The following is a 22,647-nucleotide window of genomic DNA, read 5'->3' as shown; positions in this document are numbered from 1 at the left end:
ACAAAAATAAAACAATAAAATAGATGGAAAATCCTACAAAATGTGATCAAAAATGGTATGAAACAACTCCAAGCTGACAATTTGCCAATTTTCTTTTATTAGTAATCTTTCTCTCTAGGTGGTGGGGGAGTAAGTTGACTATTGACAGAGTTTTGTGAAATATAAAATAGAAAGTGTGACGTTGAAAAAAAGAGACAAAGCAAAATATCATTGGTGATTGGCCTTTGCCTTTTCCTTGTCTGTAAAAGCTCAGCTCAGCCCTAAATTTTGAAATATCTTCTGCTCTTTCCAACTCCACGAGGGGACAATCTCCTAAATTCCAATCAAAATCAACATGTTAAGATAACGGTATCTCAAGTACTTTGAGTATTTCTACAATGATATGATATTGTTCGCTTTGGGCATAGTCTTCACGACTTTGCTTTTACTGGTTTCATCCCAAAAGGCATCATACAATTAGAGATAATTGTTCTCTCTTATATATCCACGATCATTTCATTCTCCAGTCAACGTGAGACTTTGTTTGCATTCATCTTACAAACCCAACACAACATTCAGACTCTTTTTTTATAACAATTTTATTTTGTGTTTCTTGTTTTTCTTTTAATTAAAAAGATTAGAATAGTATTTAGTAACTATTTTTCGTTTCTTGTTATTTAAAATTTTATATTAAAAAATATAAAATTTTTAGGTTAAGAAACACATTTTGGTCCCTATGTTTTTGTTAAAGTAATGACTTAATCAATGAACTTTAGTTTATAAATATTTAGTCCTTGTACTTATAAATTGGTGTAACAATTTTAGTTTTTGAACTTTTGTATGTAGCAATTTAGTCCATAAATTTAAAATTTCTAACAATTTAATCCATACTGTGAACTTTTTTTTTATCAAAATTAAGTATCGATTTTTATCTTACAACCATTTAGCCTTTGTAATTTATAAACTCATTTGGTCCTTCATCAGTTTATCGATCTAAATGTAGAAGATATTTAACAAAATTTTTCACAATAGGGACCAAATCGTTATAAATTTAAAACTATCGATACTAAATTGTTACATACTATAATTTGAGGACTAAATTGTTACAAATGTGAAGTAGAGAAACTAAATCGTTATTCACTAAAAGTACAATGATAAAACATTTATATTAAAAAATATAAAACTTTTATATGAAAATTAATTTTTCAAATTAAATATTCAAAACTTTTATGTTATATTTACTTTTTGATATTTATTATAGTAACGATAACACACCGTATTTATCTATATTTAAAAAAACAAACATCACATAGAACAAAGAAAGAAAAATCTTGAAAAATATTTCTTAAAAATGAAAAATTAAAAATAAGAAACAAAGTTTCATAAAAAAAAAAAAGAAAGAAAATGACCAAAGGAAACCACGTAAACTTTCGTAATACAATTGTTTTCTCCCCAATCTTTGGTCTGCAAACAATAATACAGATGTGTAAATCCAAAGTCAACCACTTAAACTAAACCCCTAAATCCTAATCTCCCTTGTCACCATTATTTTAAACCCAAACCATTCTCCCCTTCTGTCCTTTCAATCCACTTTAGAGCCAAACTTTTCCTGATCATAATTATTTTACTAATTTTCCATCTCCTCAATCAAATACTCAATCAAATTCTCCTCCCCCACATCCACTTGGGCTGCTTTGACTTGTTCTGTCGCGACTTTTATATAAACCAAACCAACCCCCAAATTCTGCTATTATCATCGTCAAATCTGAGAGATTCTCTTCACTTTTTTGTCAATCAGCTGAAACTTGAGCGATCAGATCAAAATGGCTCCACGTGGGTTTCTCTTGGCTGCTCTGTTTCTGTCCTGTTTCTTCGGATTCTCTCATGGAAAAGGCCATTTTTCCACTCTCCCAAGAACTTTGGAAGTCACTGCTTCCCCAAAACCTGGCCAAGGTAAGACTTTTCAGTTCCCCACCTCTTTTTCTCAGATTCTTTCATGACATCTGAAGCAGAAATCAAAATTTACCAATTTCTGATACCTGGGTTTGTGTTTTTTTGTTTCTTTTGGGCAGTTCTGAAAGCGGGTGTAGATAAAATCAACGTGAGCTGGGTTCTGAACGGGACGGTCCGGGCCGGGTCGGATTCGGAGTACAAGACGGTGAAGGTGAAGTTATGCTACGCGAAGGTGAGCCAAGTGGACCGCGCGTGGAGGAAAACGGAAGACGATCTCTCAAAGGACAAGACCTGCCAGTTCCTCATCGTCGAGAAGCCGTACAATCCGGCCGTCCAAAAGTTCGAGTCGACGGTGAAGCGTGACGTGCCGACGGCGACTTTCTTCGTCCGGGCCTACGCTTTAAATTCCGCCGGCGATGAGGTGGCATACGGCCAAACAACCGACGATCGGAAAGCCACCAACCTATTTCAAATCGAATCGATCACCGGGCGCCACGTGTCACTCGACATCGCCTCCGTCTGCTTCAGTGCTTTCTCTGTGGTGGCGCTGTTCGGATTTTTCTTCGCCGACAAGAGGAAGGCCAAATCGGCGGCGGCAGCGGCGGCTGCGCAGGGGCAGTAAATTAACAAGAAAGGTGGAAACTTTTGTGATTGAGTTTCCTTCCTAGTTTGCATCAACGCCAATCTGCTTGATTTAAGAGTAGGTTATATGAGCTATTTTTAAAGTCTTTTGTAATTTGGGTTTCTGTTGTTGGTACTGTAATTTTCTAGGGGGAAAAAAAGGAATCAACGATATGATATATGGTGGAAAATAAAATGTATTAATGTGGCTGTGTATTCAATGTTCACAGATGTGATAATCACTTTGCAGTGAAATGATCTAATCATCTAATGATATGAAAAACTAAGGAACCATGAAGACGTTTTGTTGTATTTTCTTTTTCAACCCCATCTGTGGCAGCAGGAAAAATGAAAGAGCTTCTCAGCAATCTCTACAAGGGAATCTAACTTAAAATGTCATCGTTTTCACTTTTCAAATCGCTATAATCTAATGACCATGGAATATATACGTTGTAAATCATTTATAATGTAGGAGTCAAAGGGTCTGTAATGTAGCCATTATCACAAGCTTGATCAGAATCGAAAAGCATTTTCAAGCTGCTCATCCGGTCTGTAGCAGCAAGATATAAACCATCATTGTAGACATCGATGTATCCGAATGCGTCGCTGCCCGGGGGGCACTCGAGGGCAGCTTCGAGAACTCTATGATGTATTCCATGGGAATCTATTGAATATCCACCTTTATGATCATGGCCAGCAAGGCAAACTTTCACACAATTGTATTTGTGTATCAGGTCCATTACTTCGTCGTAGTTCCATAGAAGTGCTGCAAAAGATGTTGCACCAGGATCAAGAGGCAGATGACTGCAAACGATTACTTTCTGTTTTAAATTTGTTGCTTCTTGAAGTACACCATCTAACCATTTCAGTTGTTCTTTACCAACTCCTCCATTGAACATAAGGTATCTTCTTTCTAAGCCAACCAGTCCTGATGGGCTATTCTTGTCTGTATTTGGGTTTTTCTGGGATAGAATTTTGAGGGCCTCCACTGATTTTGGATGATCCTGAGGCCAACCAATAGCGCTAATATCATAGCCATCAAGTACGACGAATCTGAACTCTGGAGTCGGTGAGAAGTCGTAATAAGCATGACTTCCATCAAGTGTTGGAATCTTCAATAATGGAAGCAACTCATTGCGAGGAAGATTGTAGAGGCAATGGTTTCCAATCATATGATATACCAGACCATTAAAGTTATCAAATTCACCAACTACTTTCTTCACAGAGCTGAGAGATTGGTCCTTGGGGCAAAATCCATCAACAATATCTCCAAAATTTAGGGCAAATTTAAGTTTTTTTTGGTTGTTCCAGTTTTGAACTGCCCTTTTCAGTACAAGAATACTATGTCGATAATAACGGGGAGTGCCAAGGAATGAACGACCATCAGGAATATCAGCATACTGCACGTCAGAAATTACACCGAAAGAAAACAAAGGCTGCTTTCCTTGAATACTTCCTAGTCCATTTGCAGAGGCCATAGTATTGTAGAAAACAAGCGGATCCTATCGAAACAACATGAATTATAAGAATAAGTTACCAAAAGATAAATTATTGAAGAAAAAAATTTCAGGTTGTTCTGTCATAAGTTTGAAAAGTGGTTCATTATGCAATCAAAATAATCAACTGCCAACAAGGAGAAAGTTTCCTATGGATATGTATACTTACTTCTAGGAAGATAAAAGAAAAAGGAAATAAACAGGTCCAACTGTCTTACCATACCAACAAATAAACTAATGATTTAACAGGTAAAATTCTAACATGGGAAAACAGGTGGGAATAGCATGAAAATTATCGATAAACCATAGCACGGCAAAATTTTTCAATCATTACCATGATCCTCTTCCACTGAACAAAAAATGTTACCACCTGATTATAACTTGCACAGGTATCTAGCATCTAACATCCAGCACCATGTGCCTTTTCTATTGCATGGCCGTTCTAATGTAGGCTTGTCTCATTTTGATACCAAAGCCATAAGTTACTTTGTCTCATCCAGAATCAACTGAGATAAGTGGCACTCTTAGTCTTAGCCTTATCCCTGCGGCATGATTAACCATCTGGGTATATCATATTTTCACATTCATGTAAGCAGTTAAATGGCTGCTGAGTCTGCTTTTCCAAGGTTTCTATTGTAACGCACACTCAGCCAGTCTATAGGAGCTACCATACTTAAAATGAAATATTAATTCTTACTTTTCCACTGCAATGTGGAGCGAGCATTCAAAGATTTCATAGCTGATAGCAGCACTTGTGCTAGCAAGTAGAAACTTTGAAAAGAGACCTAATTCTCAAGTTTCAGACTTGGGATAACAAGAAGTTAACTATTTATCAACAAAATTTGCAAGAAGAATTTGACTACACTATTCTTTTAATAAGAAATAGTTTTCAATGATAAATGAAATTTCAAGGCACAAGACACCAAAACGAAGGGAATGAAGGATACATAGTTTATGAAAGCAACTTAATTAATTTGCTACTATTTTCTCACTTTTCCACAGAAAGAGAAGACGGGACGAATGGAAAGTTAGAGAAAGTTAAGTCTGATATAGCACTATCGCGTATTAAAAAAAAATTCTGATACAAGGACATCATAAGGAGTAGCATCCAAGTCTAAATCCATCAAGTCCTCTATGCACTTTTCCATGACTAATTTGAAAAGAAAAGTAGACAGAGGATTCTTCTGACTTGATAAACTAACATCTCCATGAAAATATATCTCAGAACTACTACGGTTAATTCACTAGAGAGATAGCCGAGGCATTCATTCTTAAAATGTTCCACCTAATAACTAAACAGCACGAGTAGAATCCATATCGTGACAACACTAAGACCTCAGAAAACAGTGATCAGATAGGCAGAAACTGAAAAGACCATTCCATGAAACTCATTAGGTCAATAACCAATGTGTTTGTACTCGACAAAGTTTCCAATGCTGCAGCAACATATCAATTGATAAACCATTCAACAACTCGGGAACTCGAAAACGGGGGGAAAAAATAAATTTGAAAGCTATACTTATAGAAATCGATCGATACTCGGACATTATGCTTAAAAATAAGTCCAGATTAAGCCAAATAGCTGTGGAAAACGAAGAACATCAAATGCTAAATGCGAAAAATCAAACTCTTCGATCAATGGAAAAGGAATAGTAAAATCGGAGGGAAAATCGTTATTCAAATTACCTGTTTCGTGAGAGAATTGAAGAGAAAAACCAAGAATAAATGCGGTCTCAGGCGAATTGCGACGAATGGAAGAAACGGAATGGAGAAGATTTTGAGTTTATTAATTATATAGTGGTTCACGATTCCTGTAACTAGCTGGTGAGGGTAGTTGTTAAACCAAAGTGACCGAAATAGCCTCAAATAAATATCATAATAACCGTATTGCTCTTTCTGAAGATGTGCTTACGTGGTCCAATCGAATCGACGCTGTATTTTCAGCGGCTCCAATTTTTTTTGGAAATTCAATTTCTTAATTGGTGGGTCCCACAAGGCAACGTTATCCCACGTGTAAAACCGTCAAAATGTTACTTTACCTCGGTCTGACGTTAAGAAAGAAGAATTGATTTTAAATTTTCTGATTTGTAATTCGTGATTCGAAATCAATCTTTGAAACGAATTAAATTTATTTGTTTGGATGTCGTTAAAAATGAAAATAAAATAAAAATTTTATTGATTTGAGTTTTTAATCTAAATTTATTAATTAGAAATTAAAATATTGTGAGATTATATAGGTAATTTACTTCGAAATTTTATGAAATCTTGACAAATCTGACCATTTTGATTCGTAATTTTTTAAAGTAAAAAATAGCATTTGAAATCCAGTAAGATTTAAAGTCATTCAAAATCATGCAATACCAAAAGTAAAATCCTATCATGATTTTGAATTCCAAGTTACCAATCATTAACTTGACCAAATTCATCTTCTTAATTTCCACTTATTTTCTTTTAATCATGTATCAATTACTTATCAAAATATTGTATGTGTTTAGAAACATTTCAAAATTTTCCCATAATACTACTTATGCTAGGGTTACGTTAAATAACTTTTAAAGAAATTAACAAGAATAATCAAAGCGAATTTTTAAGTAAAATTTAGGATAAAAATTAAATAAACATGAAAATTTAAAAGTTGAAATAAAATTTAAGCCGATGATTTTTAGGTGTATCTTATATTTAGATCTATTTTTGAGAGTAGATGTTTAAAAAAATTATTTATGTAAATATTGATAATTAAGATAATTTTTTAAGAACTTTGAAATTTTATTCAAACAAATTTATTTTTGTAAGTTTGTTTGATTTAAGCAAGATTGGCCGATTCCCACGTGTAAAATCATTAAAATTTGGTTTATTATTATTTTTTAATATCAGAACTCTCTTATCTTTGAACTTTTTTTATTTTTAAATATTTTATTTTAATCTTTAAATTTTAAAAACTATTTTAGTGGTTAATTTTGTTTAATATTTTTTTTTATCAAGTATTACTTTCTTATCAAAATTTTGTATATGTTTAGAAACATTTGAAAATTTTCCATAACCGTACTAGGTTATGTGAAATAAATAAATATATAAATATAAAAGAAGTTATGTTAAATAATTTTAAAGAAATTAACAGATAAAATTTTAAGTAAAATTTAGCATAAAAATTGAATAAATATGAAAATGTGAAAATTTAAAAGTTGAAAGAAGATTTAAGCCTAAAGTTGTTTTTAGTCGTATCTTATATTTAGGTCTATATAAGAGATTAGATGTTTTAAAAAACAATATTATTAATATAAATATTAACAATGAAGATAATTTATTAAGAACTTTGAAACTTATACAAACAAATTTATTTTGTGAGTTTGTTTGAAATTTAAAGACAAGATTGGCCGACTCCCACGTGTAAAAGTATTAAAATTTGGTTTAAACTTTTATTTTAATCTCAGATCTCTATCGTTTTTCAATGTTTTAAATTCTAAATATTTATTTCAATCCTCAAATCTCAAAAACTAATTTAACGGTTAATTTTTTTTCAAGTATTAATTACTCATCAAAATTTTCTGTCCTTCAAAAAAAAAAAAAAAAAATTCTCTGTGTTTGAAACATTTGAAAAATTTCCCATAATCGTACATATGTTAGGGTTATGTTAAATAATTGTTCAAGAAATTAACGATAATAATTAAAATAAATTGTTAAGTAAATTTTAAGATGAACCTCGAATAAGCATGAAAATTTAAAAGTTGAAATAAGATTAAAGCCTAAAATTTTGACCTTTATCTTATATTTAGATATATACTAGAGAATGGATGTTTTTTAAAAAGAATATTATTAATATAAATATTAATGATTAAGACAATTATTTCAAACAAAAATGATGAAGATAATTTATTTAAGAACTTTGAAATTGATTTTGTGAGTTTGTTTGATTTTTATAATTTGTACTTGGAGAATTTCATTCTATACAGTAAGAATTACTTATACGAGACGAACCATAAACAATGAGATTTGTCGAGCCATAACTCAGCAGTGATTGACATGTACTACTTCACTAGAAGTCGGAAGTTCAATACCCATATTTCTAAATCGTCGTACTAGAAAAAAAAAGGGATTTGTCTGACTCTAACCAATCACTCAGTCACCTTGCCTCCAATTTAGGTTAGAACCCTAAATTTATGGATGGAAAAAATATAAAATTTTCAGCTTGATAGTTGTTTTGTCATTTATGAAAAATGAATAGTAATTTGATTATTAGTTTCCATTTTAGAAAAACCATTGTGTTTCATTTTTTCTTTTCTTTTTTTTTAATTATTTTTTAGGATTTCCTCTTGATTAAACCCCGCTTCATCAATCTCTTCATTAGACAAAGGGATGATTGGAGTTTGTCAAAAGACTTTGCAGCAACAAAGTGACAGATTTCTCTCCAAAGCTCAGATTTTTTTTTTTTTTTTTTTTTTTTTTTTTTTTTTTTTTAATTTAGAGATAGAACTGATACTATATATCCCTGAAGACTATTGTGAGTCAAGAATTATTACTTATAGATTAGCAATACCATAGCTTATCAACTTAAGAGTGATTTCACCTACTATACAGTGAGTGGATTTCATTTTATTCCACTTGTGAATCAAACACTAATATGATATAGGAATATTGAAAAGAAACTATAGCTTTATATCGAAATATTGCATAAGAAAGCTATTTTGCTATTCAGGGAAAAATTAATAGCTCAGAAGAGAGAATCATACTTATTCCAGGTTCAACAGCAACGGATGAGAGTTTGGTCTTCATGTAGCATGGATTGACTTGCTAAAACTGTCCCCCATTGCTAATGCCGATTAATTATCTGATGAACAAGTTTCTCTGGCAGATGTTTTGCAGCCTGAAAAAAGGAAAAATCCAGTTGAGGGAGAATCTAAGACCAAGTGGCTCATACAAAGTTTGAACAGAGGAGGAATCTAAGAGAGCAAACCTGGAAATCTCTCATATGCAAAATTGGTTCGCACCCAATATCCGCAACTGATTTTCCAGTTACTGTGTGGAGTTTGAATCTCTTGGCTTCGTAAGCTGAAATTGCACTTTTGTTATCGGGCAGGTCTTGACAAACTTTCATAAGAGAGCTGAGAGAATTCATCTGGACAATCCCAAATAAGACAGTATGAGAATTCTAGACAAGGGTCTCATTTCAGAAAGATTGTAGGTAATTTTCTTGCAAGCGGAAGAAAATATATCTTACTCAGAATACAAGTTTGATCAGATCAAATGAAATGAACACAACTTTCATCCTAAACAAGTATTGGTTCATCTCTTCTTTATTTCATTCTATCGTTTAACATTTTTCTTCCAAGGGTGTGCATTGAATATATATGGATATCTTTAAGTATTGATTGTTTCAGCTCGTTTTCAGAGCTTTTCTGAAACGATTTTGTTGCCTCTGCTTTTGTCAATTCATTTCCACCAACATACTATAGTATTTCCATTAGTCCTCAAAATATGGATCCATTTCAGAAACGATGTTTTGGTACCAATTGGTAGATTCCATGGTTCCAGTCTACCGAAGAGTACACTGAACGGCCAAAAAGTACATGGAAATACAAGTGGAAATAAAGTTCTCTAGATGATTCGAGGAATCTAAAGGCCTTACCATGAGCTAATCTCAACTCAAACTCTCGATTATAATAATACTCCTCATAAACCTCTTCTCTTATTTATAACCACTTCCTGGTAACAATTCTCTCGTTACAACTCTAATGGACTTCTATTCCACATGCTAAACCCAACCGGTCACACTAAAAACACTCCAAATGCCTAACAAATCCTTAGCTCCAACTGCAACTGTATTAGTGGATGTGGATCAACCCTGTACTTTATAAGCTTTCAAGGCATTTACACACTCATGGAAGAGAAGATGACTACCAGCCGACCAAAGTAAAATTTGACCAATCTCAGAAAAAATTAACTAGCAGACTAAGGAAACAATTTAGGCATATGGTTCGATGGAGTTCTGTTTCTTTAGGGACTAGTAGTGGTGGTTTTAGTTGATGATGGGTGAGGTGGGTGGGTCGCATGTGATGTTCCGATTCTTGAGTACTCGTTTGTCTCTTAGACAGATTTGCTTTGTTTGTTCGTCCTCCCCACCATTCTTTCCCACTTGGTAAAAAAAAGTTAGGCTTCTCATCCTTTTTGAATGGATCTTGTTCCTCTAAAAAAATTTGAGGGAGGAAAAAGCAGGGTTGGTTTCAATTGTTTCAAATTCAACAAGATTATCAATATTGAATGAGTGGATTGCATGGGAACAAAAATTACTTGGACGCTAAATTAAGTAGAAACTCTAACCTTCATGTATGGACAAGATGCACAGCCACCGTGAAGAGAACATCCCTCCCCACTGGCAATTCCAGGTACTACAGGTAAATTGATCTCCCCGAGTGCAACCGATTGCTGGCCTAGGGATGAGCTTGATGATGTTTTTGTCACCGAATCTGATGATACAGGAAAGACAATCTCCACATTGACCGTTGCTCCACCAGAAGTAGATTTTGTAGAACTTAACAGATTACGAACAGCTGCAACAATTGAAGTTATCATTCCTGATTCTGTTCCCAACACAAATTGTAGGTGATCATTGACATTTCTTTCTAAAGCCTCTTGCACCCTTTGTTTTATGAAATCTAATATATTCTGGGTGGAACCTACAATTCCCATTCCTCTTCTTTTTGCCTCCATCGCTAAAGCAAACATTTCTCCGGGGACTTCAAAGTGAGCAGTAAGGAATGCATCACAGTACATTTCATTTATCTTCTCCACAACTTCATGCCCAAAAAGATGATGTACAATGCACGTACCTTCCTGAAATTAGAAGACATCAATTATCAAAAAGAAATAATAATAATAATCAAGGGGTCAACCAGGTCAGTGAAGGTGCCGCAATCAATGCTAGCTGGAAAAGAAGTATTAAAAAGAAGGTGCCAAAATTTTCAAAGGTATCATAATCCAACAAAATACTCGAGGCACAAGATTTATGCATGCACACTCAATCACAGCCTATGGTTAAGAGAAAGGGTGAAACGAGAGTAAAAACAGGGAAAAGCAAATGTTTTGAAAAAACCTGATAATAGTGCAGACGAGGGAGCAATGATCTAATTGAGTCTCTATTATGTTTTGGATGAATCTTTGCAATTTCTTCATCTGTCATCTTGGTCATCTGCTGCAACAGTTCTACAATATTTGCACCCATGTAGGAATCAGGCCCATACCAAACATTTAATTCTGGTACTTGAGCAAAAGCCTGAGACAAAGCAAAGAAAATATGAACATTGAGAAGTAAGATAGTCACCCAGGGTATTCTAGAGTGCATTTTACTTGCTGCTAAAAGATAAATAAGAATTAGAATGAATACGAAGGAAAGAATATTTTCTACCTGCAAAATTGTCTGCATGACATTTGAAGAAGTACAGGTAATTGTTGGCACAAGCTCATGAGCGTAGGCTTTAGTTTCCAATGATGTATTTATGTAGATAACGTGCAAGGACGGAGACTTGCTTGAAGCTGTTTCAAGATAATTCATATAAGAAGGAGTAGCTGCAGCATCAGCCAAAGAACAACTAATCCGTTCATCTGACATCCTGTACACTCCTACCTGCATATTTATGGAATCAATATTAATATCTGAATTGTTCCACCACTAAATAATTGAAGCTGCAACATCAAAATTTATATATAGTACGTGAAAAAAATATTGCAACTTAAAGTTAACAAACAACTTCTAGCGGAGAAAATTATTAAATTAAAGATGCGATACTGGAATACTATAAAGGCCTTAATAGTTCATTAAAAGGAATCTTTAGGGACATCAGGCATGGGAAGGTTTGGATATCAGGAACTGGAAGTTGTGTTTTGAATGAGTTTTACTGCCAGTTCTTTTTGTATCTATAGACAACGATGAAAAGTAAGAAGAAATTTGAGAGAAAAAGATGCACCTCTCCGAAGCCAGCTTGATCGAGAATTGCACGCACATTTTCCGACATGAAATCTACACCAAGTACTGTTACAAATTGGCATCCAGCTTTTGCCATCTTGACGGCCATATCTGCCATTACCAATGAATCAGATATGTAAATGTGAGGCCATTCCTTCTGAGCAGCAGTTAAGACCCCTTGGACTTCAGGATCCATGTAAAAGTGCGCAACAATGCCAATTCTTTTCTCCTTGAGCACTTTCACAAGTTCTTTGACCGTAGAATCATTTGGGAGCAAATATCTTGCCTGCAGAGAAACTTAATAAATGCATTGCTACTAGAAAACAAATTACAAGACAGAATGGCAATTAAATACAATGAAAAAGGTGATGTAGTAACATCCAAAACTGCCACCCAGAACAAACAAATCATCATCGAATCAGACAAAGTTCTAACTTTTCCAAAAGTCATAACACACGTCAACCATACTACAATGAAAAATGTCTCATGAATGTTTATAGGCTAAGCACGTGCTTTAATGAGCCAAATAACAAGAAGTAAAAAAAAATAAGGAAGATTCCCATGCAGGGATTTCTATCTCCACAAAATAGCAATGTACATTGAATTAACTCCAATATCCCTCGACTGTTTTAACTCCGAGATTATTGTTCTACGATTTGCCTAACCCTTTTACCTAAACTTTGTTTGTCTTTGATAGTTAATCCTTTCACCTCACTTAGCTCTCTTTCTTATTTTCATTCACACTTGAATCTTATAAGTTACTCCATTTCAGTACACCACAGGCTAATATCAGTAAAAGTTTTAACTCGTGAAATGAAAGCTAATTCTCCACTTACACGACAATGATTTTATTTTTTTCTTTTTTGATAAGTCATTTGGCAGTCTAAACGTCATTTTCTGCTTCCTTCCATCATCTCTACAAGTATTTAAGGTTTAGTTAACCCATAACTTATATTAAATCAGTAACCTGAGCTTCTGCATAACTTCCTTTTGCATGAACCCCATCAGCTGTCACAACCAGAGATGGAAACGGTTCAAATGGGGACTGCCCTTCAAGCTCCGCAATCAAAGCCTTAGTCCTTTTTTGCATACTAATCAAAACATTGTGCCAAGTATTTACTCTTGATCGCTCTCCACCCGGCAATCCCACATTTAGAGCGGCCAAATCGTCCGTCTTCATCCTCAGAACATCCTCCGGCAGGGCACCATCAAGCACTGAAACTAAACACGAGCAAAACCCTTTCGAGATCTCCGAATCACTATCCGCAGCGAACCTCACGTTACCCTCCTGGTCAATCCTCACCTCCAACCACACCTGCGCCGTACACCCCATGACCCGATTCGAGTCAAGCCTCGCCGCATCATCTAAAGGAGGCAGAAGGCCTGCATACCACAACAAACGTTTCACTCTATCGATCGGCTCGGAGATAGACTCGAATTCCTCGATCAGGCGCTGTAGCTTTAAAGGAACGAGCTCAGTGGTAGACGAGGGGGAGAGGGTCGCAGCGGAGCATGAGAATCGACAGTCGAGACTTCGGGTACTGGATTTCAGAGGATTGGCATCAGGATGGGGCGCTTGAATACATTTAATGGCCTCGAAGAACGGTGCCCGACTCTTTTGAGCGAGAAACTTGTCACAATAAGCAAACTTAGAATTGGGTTTCCAACAAAAAGAGAAAATAGAAGAAGAGGTAGCCCTACTCGCCATGATCCCAGAGAACTCCATTGCAGGGAGGGGGAAGAGGCAAAATGCAAAAACGGCAAGAAGAAGAAGAAAGGGCCGGCGGTCAACTAGTAGTGGGGCAAAAAGCGCGATCCTCTAGGGCAGCAAAAGCAAAGTCTGACACGGAAGCATAGAGAGAGAGAAAGAGAGGCGGAGCGAGCAGGGCCATTAATTATACAAGGTCTGAAATCGTACTTACAGATGACGACAATGGCTGTTCTGCTGGTTCTCTTAGCCAACCAAAATAGGCTCCAATTAATCCGTAACAATGAATTTTGAAGCAAATCAAATGAAAATTCTACACAAACGAAGAAATGGGATTATGCATCTGTAGTTACGAGAAGTGCATGGATTAGTACTAGTAGGAAAGTTCATTAGATTAGAAAGAGCAAAAAGAGTATTTTAACAAACAAGACAAAAAGCCGCCATAAAAATGAAAGCGATGGCGGAAACTGCACAAAAGCAGATCGTCAATCATCATCGTCATCCTCATCAATGGAAACTTTCATTCTTAAAAATTAATTTTTTATAGTTTAGTCTCTAATATTTTTAGATTGATCTATTTATTCCATATACTTTATTATTTTCTTTTATTTTTCCCGCATTAGGTCAAGTCAAACGTCAAAATTCACCTGAGCCATTCGGAATCTACCGTCTCGGCGCCGCGGGAATGGAGCTCTGCTTCAGAAGCTCAAGGAGCCAACAAGTAAGCTTTCTCGCTCTCTCTTTCTGGTCTCTCTTCATTTTCCTCTTCTATCACTTGTTGAATAGAGCGGAACAAGGTTGACTATAGTTCCTGAGTTCAATTCCGACTCCAATAAGCTTACTATGGAGGAGAACAAATCGTGATACTATGATGATTTATTTGTATGTTTTGTGACAAAGGAAGAAGGAGATTGGATACATACAAACAGGAATAGTTTCTTCGAAAATTTTGATCTGGTAACCAAGGAGGAACAGGATTAACAAAATAAAATATAACGAGAATGTGTATTACAGTAATGGACATAAGGGCTGAAAAGAATGTGCGAATGAACAGCATTCAGACATCTGATTGAATTGAATATGGTTCTACTGGCTTAAGAAAAAGGGGATGTTTCTTGGTGAGAGCGAGCCCCATATCTTCAGTCATGTCCAAATCGCTGGCTATCAAATTGTCATTAGGCAGCTTCCAATCAAACCACTGTAGAAGGTTAGCCAACACATATTCAATTGATGCAAAAGCAAAATTCATCCCGGGACAGATTCTTCTCCCACCACCAAATGGGAGGCAGTGACAGTCTTGTCCTTTGAAATCAACTGGGTTGTTCATAAATCTCTCTGGGATGAAATCCTGTGGGTTTTCCCAGATTTTGGGATCCCTTTGAATCGCCCAAACATTGAAAAATACTCTGGTTTTTGATGGAATACAGTAACCTCCCAACTTCACCACTTCAGATGTTTCTCGAGGTAATAGTAGAGGAGCTGGTGGATGGACTCTTAGGGATTCTCTGATGACACATTTTAGGTACTCCATTTGAAAGATGTCGTTATCATCTATATTTGACTTTTTTCCCACCACTCGTCTTACTTCTCCTTGTGCTTTCTTCATTATGGTTGGATTTCGCGCTAGCTCTGTAATCGTCCATTCCAATACTGATGAAGTAGTATCCGTTCCAGCTATAAAAATATCCTGAAACAATAAAAGTGCTAGATTGAGCTTTTTCTATTTGATGATGTCTGTGAGAATATGTGGTGAGTTTGTGTGGGAAAGAGAAGGACCTGTAACACTGATTTTAGACTGTCTTGAGTAAATTCAAAACCGAGATCATCCATCTGCTGAACTTGGAGCAGAATGTCCACAAAATCTTTTTTATCGTCTTGACTACTTTCTCGTTTCTCTGTCTTGTGTTCTGTAATCAACTGTTCAAGAAAAGTATCAAGTGCTCCAGAAGTTTCCTTCAGTTGTCCAATTAAGCCTGTGATATTGTCAACCCATCCAAAGCCTGGGTAGAAATCTCCCACACTGAAAGTCATAACTAACTTAGCCATCTTTCTTGTTAGTTCACCAAATCTGCTCTTCCCATTTTCATCTTCAAACTTTTCTCCAAATATGCATCTTGAAACTATGCCGTTTGAGGTTGAGGTGACCAAGTCACTAAGATTGACAGATAAATCAGCAGAGCTGGCTTTATGTACCTCATTTACCAAGATTTCAACTTCTTCTTCCCTCACATACTGAAACTCATGTACTCTTTTTTGACTTAGAAGTTCAAGAATGCAAATCCTTTTTAACCCTCTCCAGTACTCCCCATACGGAGAGAAGCCGACATCTTTGTATCCGTAGAAAAATAAATTGGCAGCGGTTGATTTGGGCCTGTTAGAGAAACTGATATCATGACTCTTAAATATCTCCCTGGCCATATCTGCTGAGGAAACCACAAGAGTTGGAGTCCATCCCAGTCGCAGAAACATGAGAGAACCATACTTTTCAGAGAGAGCTTGAAGCGAGCGATAAGGATGTCTGCCCAGCTGATGAAGGTTTCCAATTATTGGTAGCTTTGGTGGTGATGGAGGTAAGTTCCCTTTTCTGACTCTAAACAACTTGAGAAAAAGAAGGAATAGTAGGAGAAATAGGGAACAATTCAAAAGATTGAACTGATCCATATGATAGACAAGTTGTAGATCCTGCCCCTGCTGCTGTAACTGTGATATTAGATCCATCATATTTTCTGGATTAGTTAAGCCTAGATTATGCAACCCATGTTACGGCAACATGTGGAAGGTCAACTCTGAAAACCCAGAAGAATATAGAATATCAATATTCGAATCTGTATAGTGGGTCATCCATACATTATATCTTCATTAGACGATTTAAATATTACAAAATGTGTAACACACCTCGATTTTTATAATTCAAAAGATTGAACTGATCCATATGATAGACAAGTTGTAGACCCTGCCCCTGCTGCTGTAACTGTGATATTAGATCCATCATATTTTCTGGATTAGTTAAGCCTAGATTATGCAACTCATGTTACGGCAACATGTGCAAGGTCAAACTCTGCAAACCCAGAAGAATATAGAATACCCATATTCGAATCTGTATAGTGGGTCATCCATACATTATATCTTCATTAGACGATTTAAATATTACAAAATGTGTAACACACCTCGATTTTTATAATTAAGTGTCGGTTTGACCTTGCGGACTCCTACATGTTCCTTATGATGTAATCTAGTGAGACTATCAACTAAGCAAGAAGGTGGAGTGAAAGTATTTTATTTCCTACGCCAAAGAATTAAACAATTTTTAAGAAAAGTAGGGTGGTTCTTAAAATTAACTAGTAAAGTAAGATCTATTTGGGACCCAAGGGACAATCCGGTTGACAAGGACTTGGGGTCGTTTGGTCATATTGGCTTAGAGGTCTCAAGTTCAGACCTTCTAGTAAGTTTAATACCAAAAAATCTCTGATGTCTACCGGGTTCGGACCTTGGGACAGGCGCGGGTGCCCCTAGGTATAGGGGAGGAAAACTTTGACTCCCAATTATCAAAAAAAAAAAAAATGTACGATCTATTTGGGAATGTACTTCTTCATATTTTCACTTTTTGGATTCTATCCAAATATCGCATATGAATAGAGCTAAATGCTTTCCCCTCATTCATCTATTCCTGAATATATTAAGGTTCTTACTCTTATTCAAATTAACTTCCCATCTTTAAAGCTGGCTTTCCTCAACAATCTTTTTATTAGAACACATCTTGAGATATTGCTTGTTATATCTTTGAATGTTATGATATTGTGCACTTGAAACTTTGGTGCACATAGTTTTACTTTTGTATTCTACCCAAAAAGCATCATGTTGAAAAATTATTAATAATATCTCGAAAAGTTCAAATTTACTCCAACCTATCAACTTAAAATTTTAAGCGTTCATTTAATGATATTAAAGCAAAAGATTGTGAGTTCAAGTCCTGTAACATCATTACCCCAATACCTAGTTTGTATTAATAGTTTTATTGTTAGCCTTAAACTAACATCCAAGTAAAATAAAATTATGGGTGGTCATAGGAAATCATTTGTTATACACTCGATTTATTAATATTTTCATATATATTCAAATTTTATTTATTCTCCAGCCTTTTTCTCTAATATAGAGAGAGTAAGAGAATGAGGCAGATGGAGATAAACAACATTGCTTATGATGATACAAATTAAAAGTTATGGGCAATTCATCACGTCAACGAAAACTAAGCAAGCCACATGATAACAGGACAATATGTTATAAGAAACTGAGAAGTTTACATTATTTTACTAGAGATATGGCATTGGCTTGAGATGGAGGGGAATTTTCTTGCAAACGGTTATCCCATTCTCTTCTTCAGCATCCAAAACACAGCCATCAGGAAGCTCCCAATCAAACCAATAGAGAAGACTTGCCAACACAAATTCAATGGAAGTAATCCCAAATAAAATTCCAGAGCATTTCCTTCTCCCGCTCCCAAATGGAATGAACTCAAAGTCATGACCTTTGTAATCAATTGAGTTCTCTGTGAATCTCTCTGGGATGAACTCATGTGGCCTTTCCCAAATCTGGGGGTCCCTTTGAATTGCCCAAACATTCACAAAAACGTTGGTTTTTGATGGGATGTGGTAGCCTCCAATCTTGACATCTCCCAATTTTTGTCGAGGCACTAGTAAAGGAGCAGGTGGATGTAGTCTTGGAGATTCCTTTACCACACAGTGCAGGTACTCCATCTTTCCAGTATCTTCCATTTCAAACTTCGGATTCTTTCCAATTATTTTTCTGACCTCTTCTTGGACTTTCTTCATGGCGGCCTGATTTCTCATCAGCTCAGTCATTGTCCATTCCATAGCTGTTGCAGTAGTGTCGCTCCCAGCTATGAACATGTCCTGCAATTTGAAAACAAAATTGGCTCAATTTAAATTGCTTCTCTTGTGTTTGTGTGTATAGGCAAGAGAGATCTGAGAAAAACCTGTAAGATTGCTTTGAGTTCATCTCGAGTGAAATGATAGTTGAGCGTATCATCCTGCTGTAGTTGCAACAAGATATCCACAAAATCCTTTTTACCATAAGAAGATTGACCACTTTTACTCATCTTTGTCTTGTGTTCTTCAATGATCTCATCAAAGAATTCATCCATTTTTTTAGAAATCTTTTTCAGCTCTCCAATGAACCCTCTAAGTACATCAACCCATCCAAAAGCAGGGAAGAAATCTGCAACACAAAAAGTTGAAATTAACACTTGAATCCTTCTCGACGCATCTCGAAATTCGCTCTTCCCATTTTCATCCTCAAACTTCTCTCCAAAAACACACCTCGAAATTATATTATTTTGAGATGGACGCGAACAGTTGCTTGAGATTCACGGCCTCCTCCCCACCGACACAACCTTCACGAATCCTATTGATAAGCACTTCAACTTCCTCATCTCTCACATACTGAAACGACTCCACTCTTTTGGCACTTAAAAGCTCCAAAACGCACATTTTCTTGGCTTGTCTCAAGAACTCTCCATATGGGGCAAAAGCCATGTCTTGGCAATCGTACAGCAAGATCTTTGCGGCCGTAGTTCGGACCCTGTTGCAGAATTTGATGTCATGTGTCTTCATCACTTCTCTAGCCATTTCTGCAGAGGAAACCACCAGAGTTGGGGCCTGCCCCAGCTTGAGGAGCATGAGAGGCCCATATTTGTTAGAAAGAGCTGCCAGAGATTGGTGTGGCAGTGTTCCTAACTGGTGGAGGTTGCCGATGATGGGAAGTTTGGGAGGTGAGGGAATGAAATTTTTGGTGTTTTTGGCTCTGAAAAACTTCCTTAAGACAAGGAAGAAGAAGAAGAAGAAAAGGAAGAGAGAAAAAGGGATGAGATTGAAGTGGAAGGTGCCTCCATATGGAGCTTGAAGTTGTCGCCAATGTTGCTGAAATTTTGACAACTGATCCATTTTCTCCAGTCTGAGAAGTGAGAAGTCTGCAAATCCTTGAAAGCTTTATTTATTTATAGGGAAATGAAATGAAATTATGTTAAAGTATAGTATAGTCCATGCAGGACATGCTTTTAGCTACCCTGGAACTATTTGTCCGCCTTGTAATTTGGTACTAATAAAGTTAGAACCCCATCATAAGAATATCAAGGAAAAGATATATAATTTCTAAAAGCTAACCGTTGACATGGAGCATGGAGAGGGAGGTGCAGTAAGAAAGAAAAAGAACTACCCAAAAAAACTTCCACAGAGGCCGTTTTGATAGGAGGTTTTAAAAAGTAGTATAGGATAAAGTTATCGATTCGAACTCATAATCTCTTGATTAGAGGTATATGACAATTACCGTTAAACTATGCTCGTTTTGACAATTATCTACGTACTTGAGATTAAGATGTGTGATTAACATAATTGAAAATAAATTATATAAATTATTTTTGTTAGTATAATATAAATTAAAATATTTTAAGCACAAAACTCAGGATAAACCTATGAAAATGGTAGAGAAAAAGAAAGTCTTGTAGGAGTAATAATTGATGCTTGCGAATACGTGAGTTCCGGGTAAAATATTTAAAATTGTGTACCAAATATGGATTTAATTTATCTGTGCCAATTTCCACTCAAACAAAACCTCAAGCCTGAGGGCCCATAAATTAAAAATAATAGATTCTTTAAATTAAATTAAAATAATAAAAAAATAAAGTAAAGATAATAGATTCTTTAAATTAAATTAAAATAAAATAAAATATGGGAAAACCAACTCCCAAGCGGCAGGCGCTCTACATTCAACTGCACAACATTTAATTATAAGTTGGTCAGTTTCTTATAAATTTCTTGGCCTGACTGACTCGCTTCAATTCAGCCGGTTTCGTCAAAGTTCAGTGATAATTGACATATATATCTCAAACCAATAAGTTGTGAGTTCGATCTCTACTTCCATATGTTATACTTAAAAAAATAATTGATCGGTTTCATTCTTAATATGGTTGATCTAAAATCGGTTAAGGAAGATAGAGGGGAAGGAGTAAGATGTAAGAGAAAGGGTCATAGGAATGTTTACGGGGTAGGACGGGGTTCCCCGTCCTAGTCCCCAACTCCTATTTAATTCTCCATGAAATTTCATGGGGATCGGGGTTGGAATTTTTTGTGGAGAATTTGCGGGGATTGGATTCCCTCGGGGAATAATTCCCATTTATTTTTTTAATTTTTAAAACTATTTCTCAGTTAAATAGAATTTTAAAATTTTCTTACTATTGCTTTATGTTCCATGATAAAACTTCATTTTTACATGGTTTAATTCTTTCCCACACACATCGTCCAGGTAATGGGAAAAATTGTATACTTGTATTTAGTATGTATATAAACAATATAGTTTAATAATATATTTGTAAATAAGTGGTAGTTACCAACTAAATATTTAGCTTAATCTAAAACAATATTGATAAATTTATTAACATTTTTGTTATAAGCTTTGTAGAATTATTATTTTACAATATTATATAATTTATAATATATTATATTTTACATGTTTTAGTTTAAAAAAAATTAGAAAAAGAAATGAGTTTTATAAAATGCAAAATTTGCATTTTAATGTTTCAAATTCAATTTTTTTTAGTACAACATGTTGGGGAGGGGATCGAACAAAAGATTTGTTTTAAGAATTTTCATTATTTATCACTTAATATATGAAAACAAATTTCAAAACACATCTTTTAGATTTCATGCCAAATAGGATCTTAAATGTCTGGAAACTTTAGTGATCTCTTGGAGTTGGCGTTTGAGTAATTATAGTCTCAAGAATTAGGAGGGGATGGGCAAGTAACCTAATGCAAGAAGTTTGACATCCAAATTAACTTGTTAGTGTGATTTTATCCATGCACTTCTCCATTCCATTCTTTAGATAAGAATTCATTTTCTCTCCAAAATTTGATAGTTATTTAATTTTTTTGAAAAATAAGGAAAAAATTCTCTCTTTCTCTCAATTTATGCATTCTTCCCTCTCTTAGTAGGACAAATGTACTAAATGGGAGAAAATGGTGCCACACTCCTAGAAAAAGAAATAAGCAAATGGACTTCAACTATTTTAGTCCCAAACGATGCAAAAATTCAGGTTGGACAATTTAAGTACTTATAAAACCGAAGTTAATTTGCAACCCAACCCAATCCAGCCCTTATATTTTCGGGTTGGGTCTGATTGGGTCGTCTGCCTGAGATGGAGGGGACGACAAGAGTGAATGAGATGAAGAAAATAGGAGAGAACATGACGATGAAAATCTACTCTGTCCTGGCAAAGTAGTTGGACTTCTCATGGGCTTCAGCGACAACATCGCTAACAAATGGCAAGCATGAGGAGAAAGGATGGGAGAGGGGAGGATATGCAAGTCTTAAAACGAAAAAAATAAATTAATATAGAATACAATTCGGTTCGGAATAAATCAATTAAAAAATTTTCCAAATCGAGAATTGAATCGAAGTTTTGGTTTTATAAAAAAATCAACCCAACATAAATTGATTTTTTTTAAAACCAAACTCAACCCTGGTTTAAGTTGAGTTGTCCGGATTACTCAAGTTACCAAGTTTTTTGAACACCTAGATTAGTTTCTAGTAAAGAAAAAAGATCAATGCTGAAACGACTAGAAATTGTGGTTAAATAAGCTAAATTGAAACAAACACACAATTCCGAACTACAGGTTAGTCATGTTTAGGTTTTTTCATCCTCCTACATCATAATTAAAATTTAATTTACCATAATATATCTGTTTAATTTTTTTGAATTAACGGTACTTAAACATAGTTCCAAAGCTTAAGATGGTGAATTCAAACCCTTAGTAGTAAGAGACGAATAATTTTTTTATTTCTACAATGATATGATAGTTCACTTTAAATATAATTTTTGTGATTTTACTTTTGATTTTATCGAAAAGATCTCAAAGAGTA

General features: G+C 35.2%; 4 protein-coding genes and 1 pseudogene across 5 annotated transcripts; 1 reads left to right on the top strand and 4 right to left on the bottom strand.

The window, feature by feature from the left end:
* The first annotated feature begins 1,563 nt into the window (after nt 1–1,563).
* Nucleotides 1,564–2,808, top strand: LOC111009098 (high-affinity nitrate transporter 3.1). The gene is made up of 2 exons (XM_022282055.2): nt 1,564–1,932; nt 2,052–2,808. The coding sequence occupies exons 1-2, from the start codon at nt 1,803–1,805 to the stop codon at nt 2,552–2,554; spliced, it is 633 nt and encodes a 210-aa protein (XP_022137747.1). The 5' UTR covers nt 1,564–1,802; the 3' UTR covers nt 2,555–2,808.
* A 176-nt stretch (nt 2,809–2,984) lies between these two features.
* Nucleotides 2,985–5,857, bottom strand: LOC111009099 (manganese-dependent ADP-ribose/CDP-alcohol diphosphatase-like protein). Its single transcript, XM_022282057.2, has 2 exons — nt 5,736–5,857; nt 2,985–4,055 (listed from the first exon to the last, which is right to left on the bottom strand). The coding sequence occupies exon 2, from the start codon at nt 4,029–4,031 to the stop codon at nt 3,015–3,017; it is 1,017 nt and encodes a 338-aa protein (XP_022137749.1). The 5' UTR covers nt 4,032–4,055; nt 5,736–5,857; the 3' UTR covers nt 2,985–3,014.
* Nucleotides 5,858–8,545: 2,688 nt separating this feature from the next.
* QS (quinolinate synthase) lies at nt 8,546–13,883 on the bottom strand. The gene is made up of 7 exons (XM_022281329.2): nt 12,974–13,883; nt 12,008–12,292; nt 11,449–11,667; nt 11,137–11,316; nt 10,365–10,877; nt 9,001–9,162; nt 8,546–8,910 (listed from the first exon to the last, which is right to left on the bottom strand). Exons 1-7 carry the CDS (start codon nt 13,730–13,732, stop codon nt 8,857–8,859), a joined length of 2,172 nt encoding a protein of 723 aa, XP_022137021.1. The 5' UTR covers nt 13,733–13,883; the 3' UTR covers nt 8,546–8,856.
* Nucleotides 13,884–14,771: 888 nt separating this feature from the next.
* On the bottom strand, nt 14,772–16,375 carry LOC111008587 (phenylacetaldehyde oxime monooxygenase CYP71AN24). Its single transcript, XM_022281331.2, has 2 exons — nt 15,491–16,375; nt 14,772–15,401 (listed from the first exon to the last, which is right to left on the bottom strand). The coding sequence occupies exons 1-2, from the start codon at nt 16,373–16,375 to the stop codon at nt 14,772–14,774; spliced, it is 1,515 nt and encodes a 504-aa protein (XP_022137023.1).
* Nucleotides 16,376–17,918: 1,543 nt separating this feature from the next.
* LOC111008586 (phenylacetaldehyde oxime monooxygenase CYP71AN24-like) lies at nt 17,919–19,679 on the bottom strand (annotated as a pseudogene). Its single transcript, XR_015789683.1, has 2 exons — nt 18,708–19,679; nt 17,919–18,624 (listed from the first exon to the last, which is right to left on the bottom strand). The product of XR_015789683.1 is annotated as a phenylacetaldehyde oxime monooxygenase CYP71AN24-like (transcript).
* Between the last annotated feature and the right edge of the window lie 2,968 nt (nt 19,680–22,647).

The sequence above is a fragment of the Momordica charantia genome (assembly GCF_013281855.1).
Source record: "Momordica charantia cultivar OHB3-1 chromosome 3 unlocalized genomic scaffold, Mcharantia_2.0 BLBB01000003.1, whole genome shotgun sequence".
NCBI classification, from domain to species: Eukaryota; Viridiplantae; Streptophyta; class Magnoliopsida; order Cucurbitales; family Cucurbitaceae; genus Momordica; species Momordica charantia.
This window is presented reverse-complemented; position numbering and strand designations above follow the sequence as displayed.

Coding starts and splice junctions, on each gene's coding strand:
- LOC111009099 (XM_022282057.2), bottom strand. CDS start 4,031: ATGGCCTCTGCAAATGGACTAGGAAGTATTCAAGGAAAGCAGCCTTTG.
- QS (XM_022281329.2), bottom strand. CDS start 13,732: ATGGAGTTCTCTGGGATCATGGCGAGTAGGGCTACCTCTTCTTCTATT. Junction 9,163..10,364: donor CATCTTGTCCATACATGAAG/GTTAGAGTTTCT, acceptor GGGATTGTCCAG/ATGAATTCTCTCAGCTCTCT. Junction 8,911..9,000: donor TGCATATGAGAGATTTCCAG/GTTTGCTCTCTT, acceptor TCCTTTTTTCAG/GCTGCAAAACATCTGCCAGA.
- LOC111008587 (XM_022281331.2), bottom strand. CDS start 16,375: ATGGATCAGTTCAATCTTTTGAATTGTTCCCTATTTCTCCTACTATTC. Junction 15,402..15,490: donor GTCTAAAATCAGTGTTACAG/GTCCTTCTCTTT, acceptor TTATTGTTTCAG/GATATTTTTATAGCTGGAAC.
- LOC111009098 (XM_022282055.2), top strand. CDS start 1,803: ATGGCTCCACGTGGGTTTCTCTTGGCTGCTCTGTTTCTGTCCTGTTTC. Junction 1,933..2,051: donor TTCCCCAAAACCTGGCCAAG/GTAAGACTTTTC, acceptor TCTTTTGGGCAG/TTCTGAAAGCGGGTGTAGAT.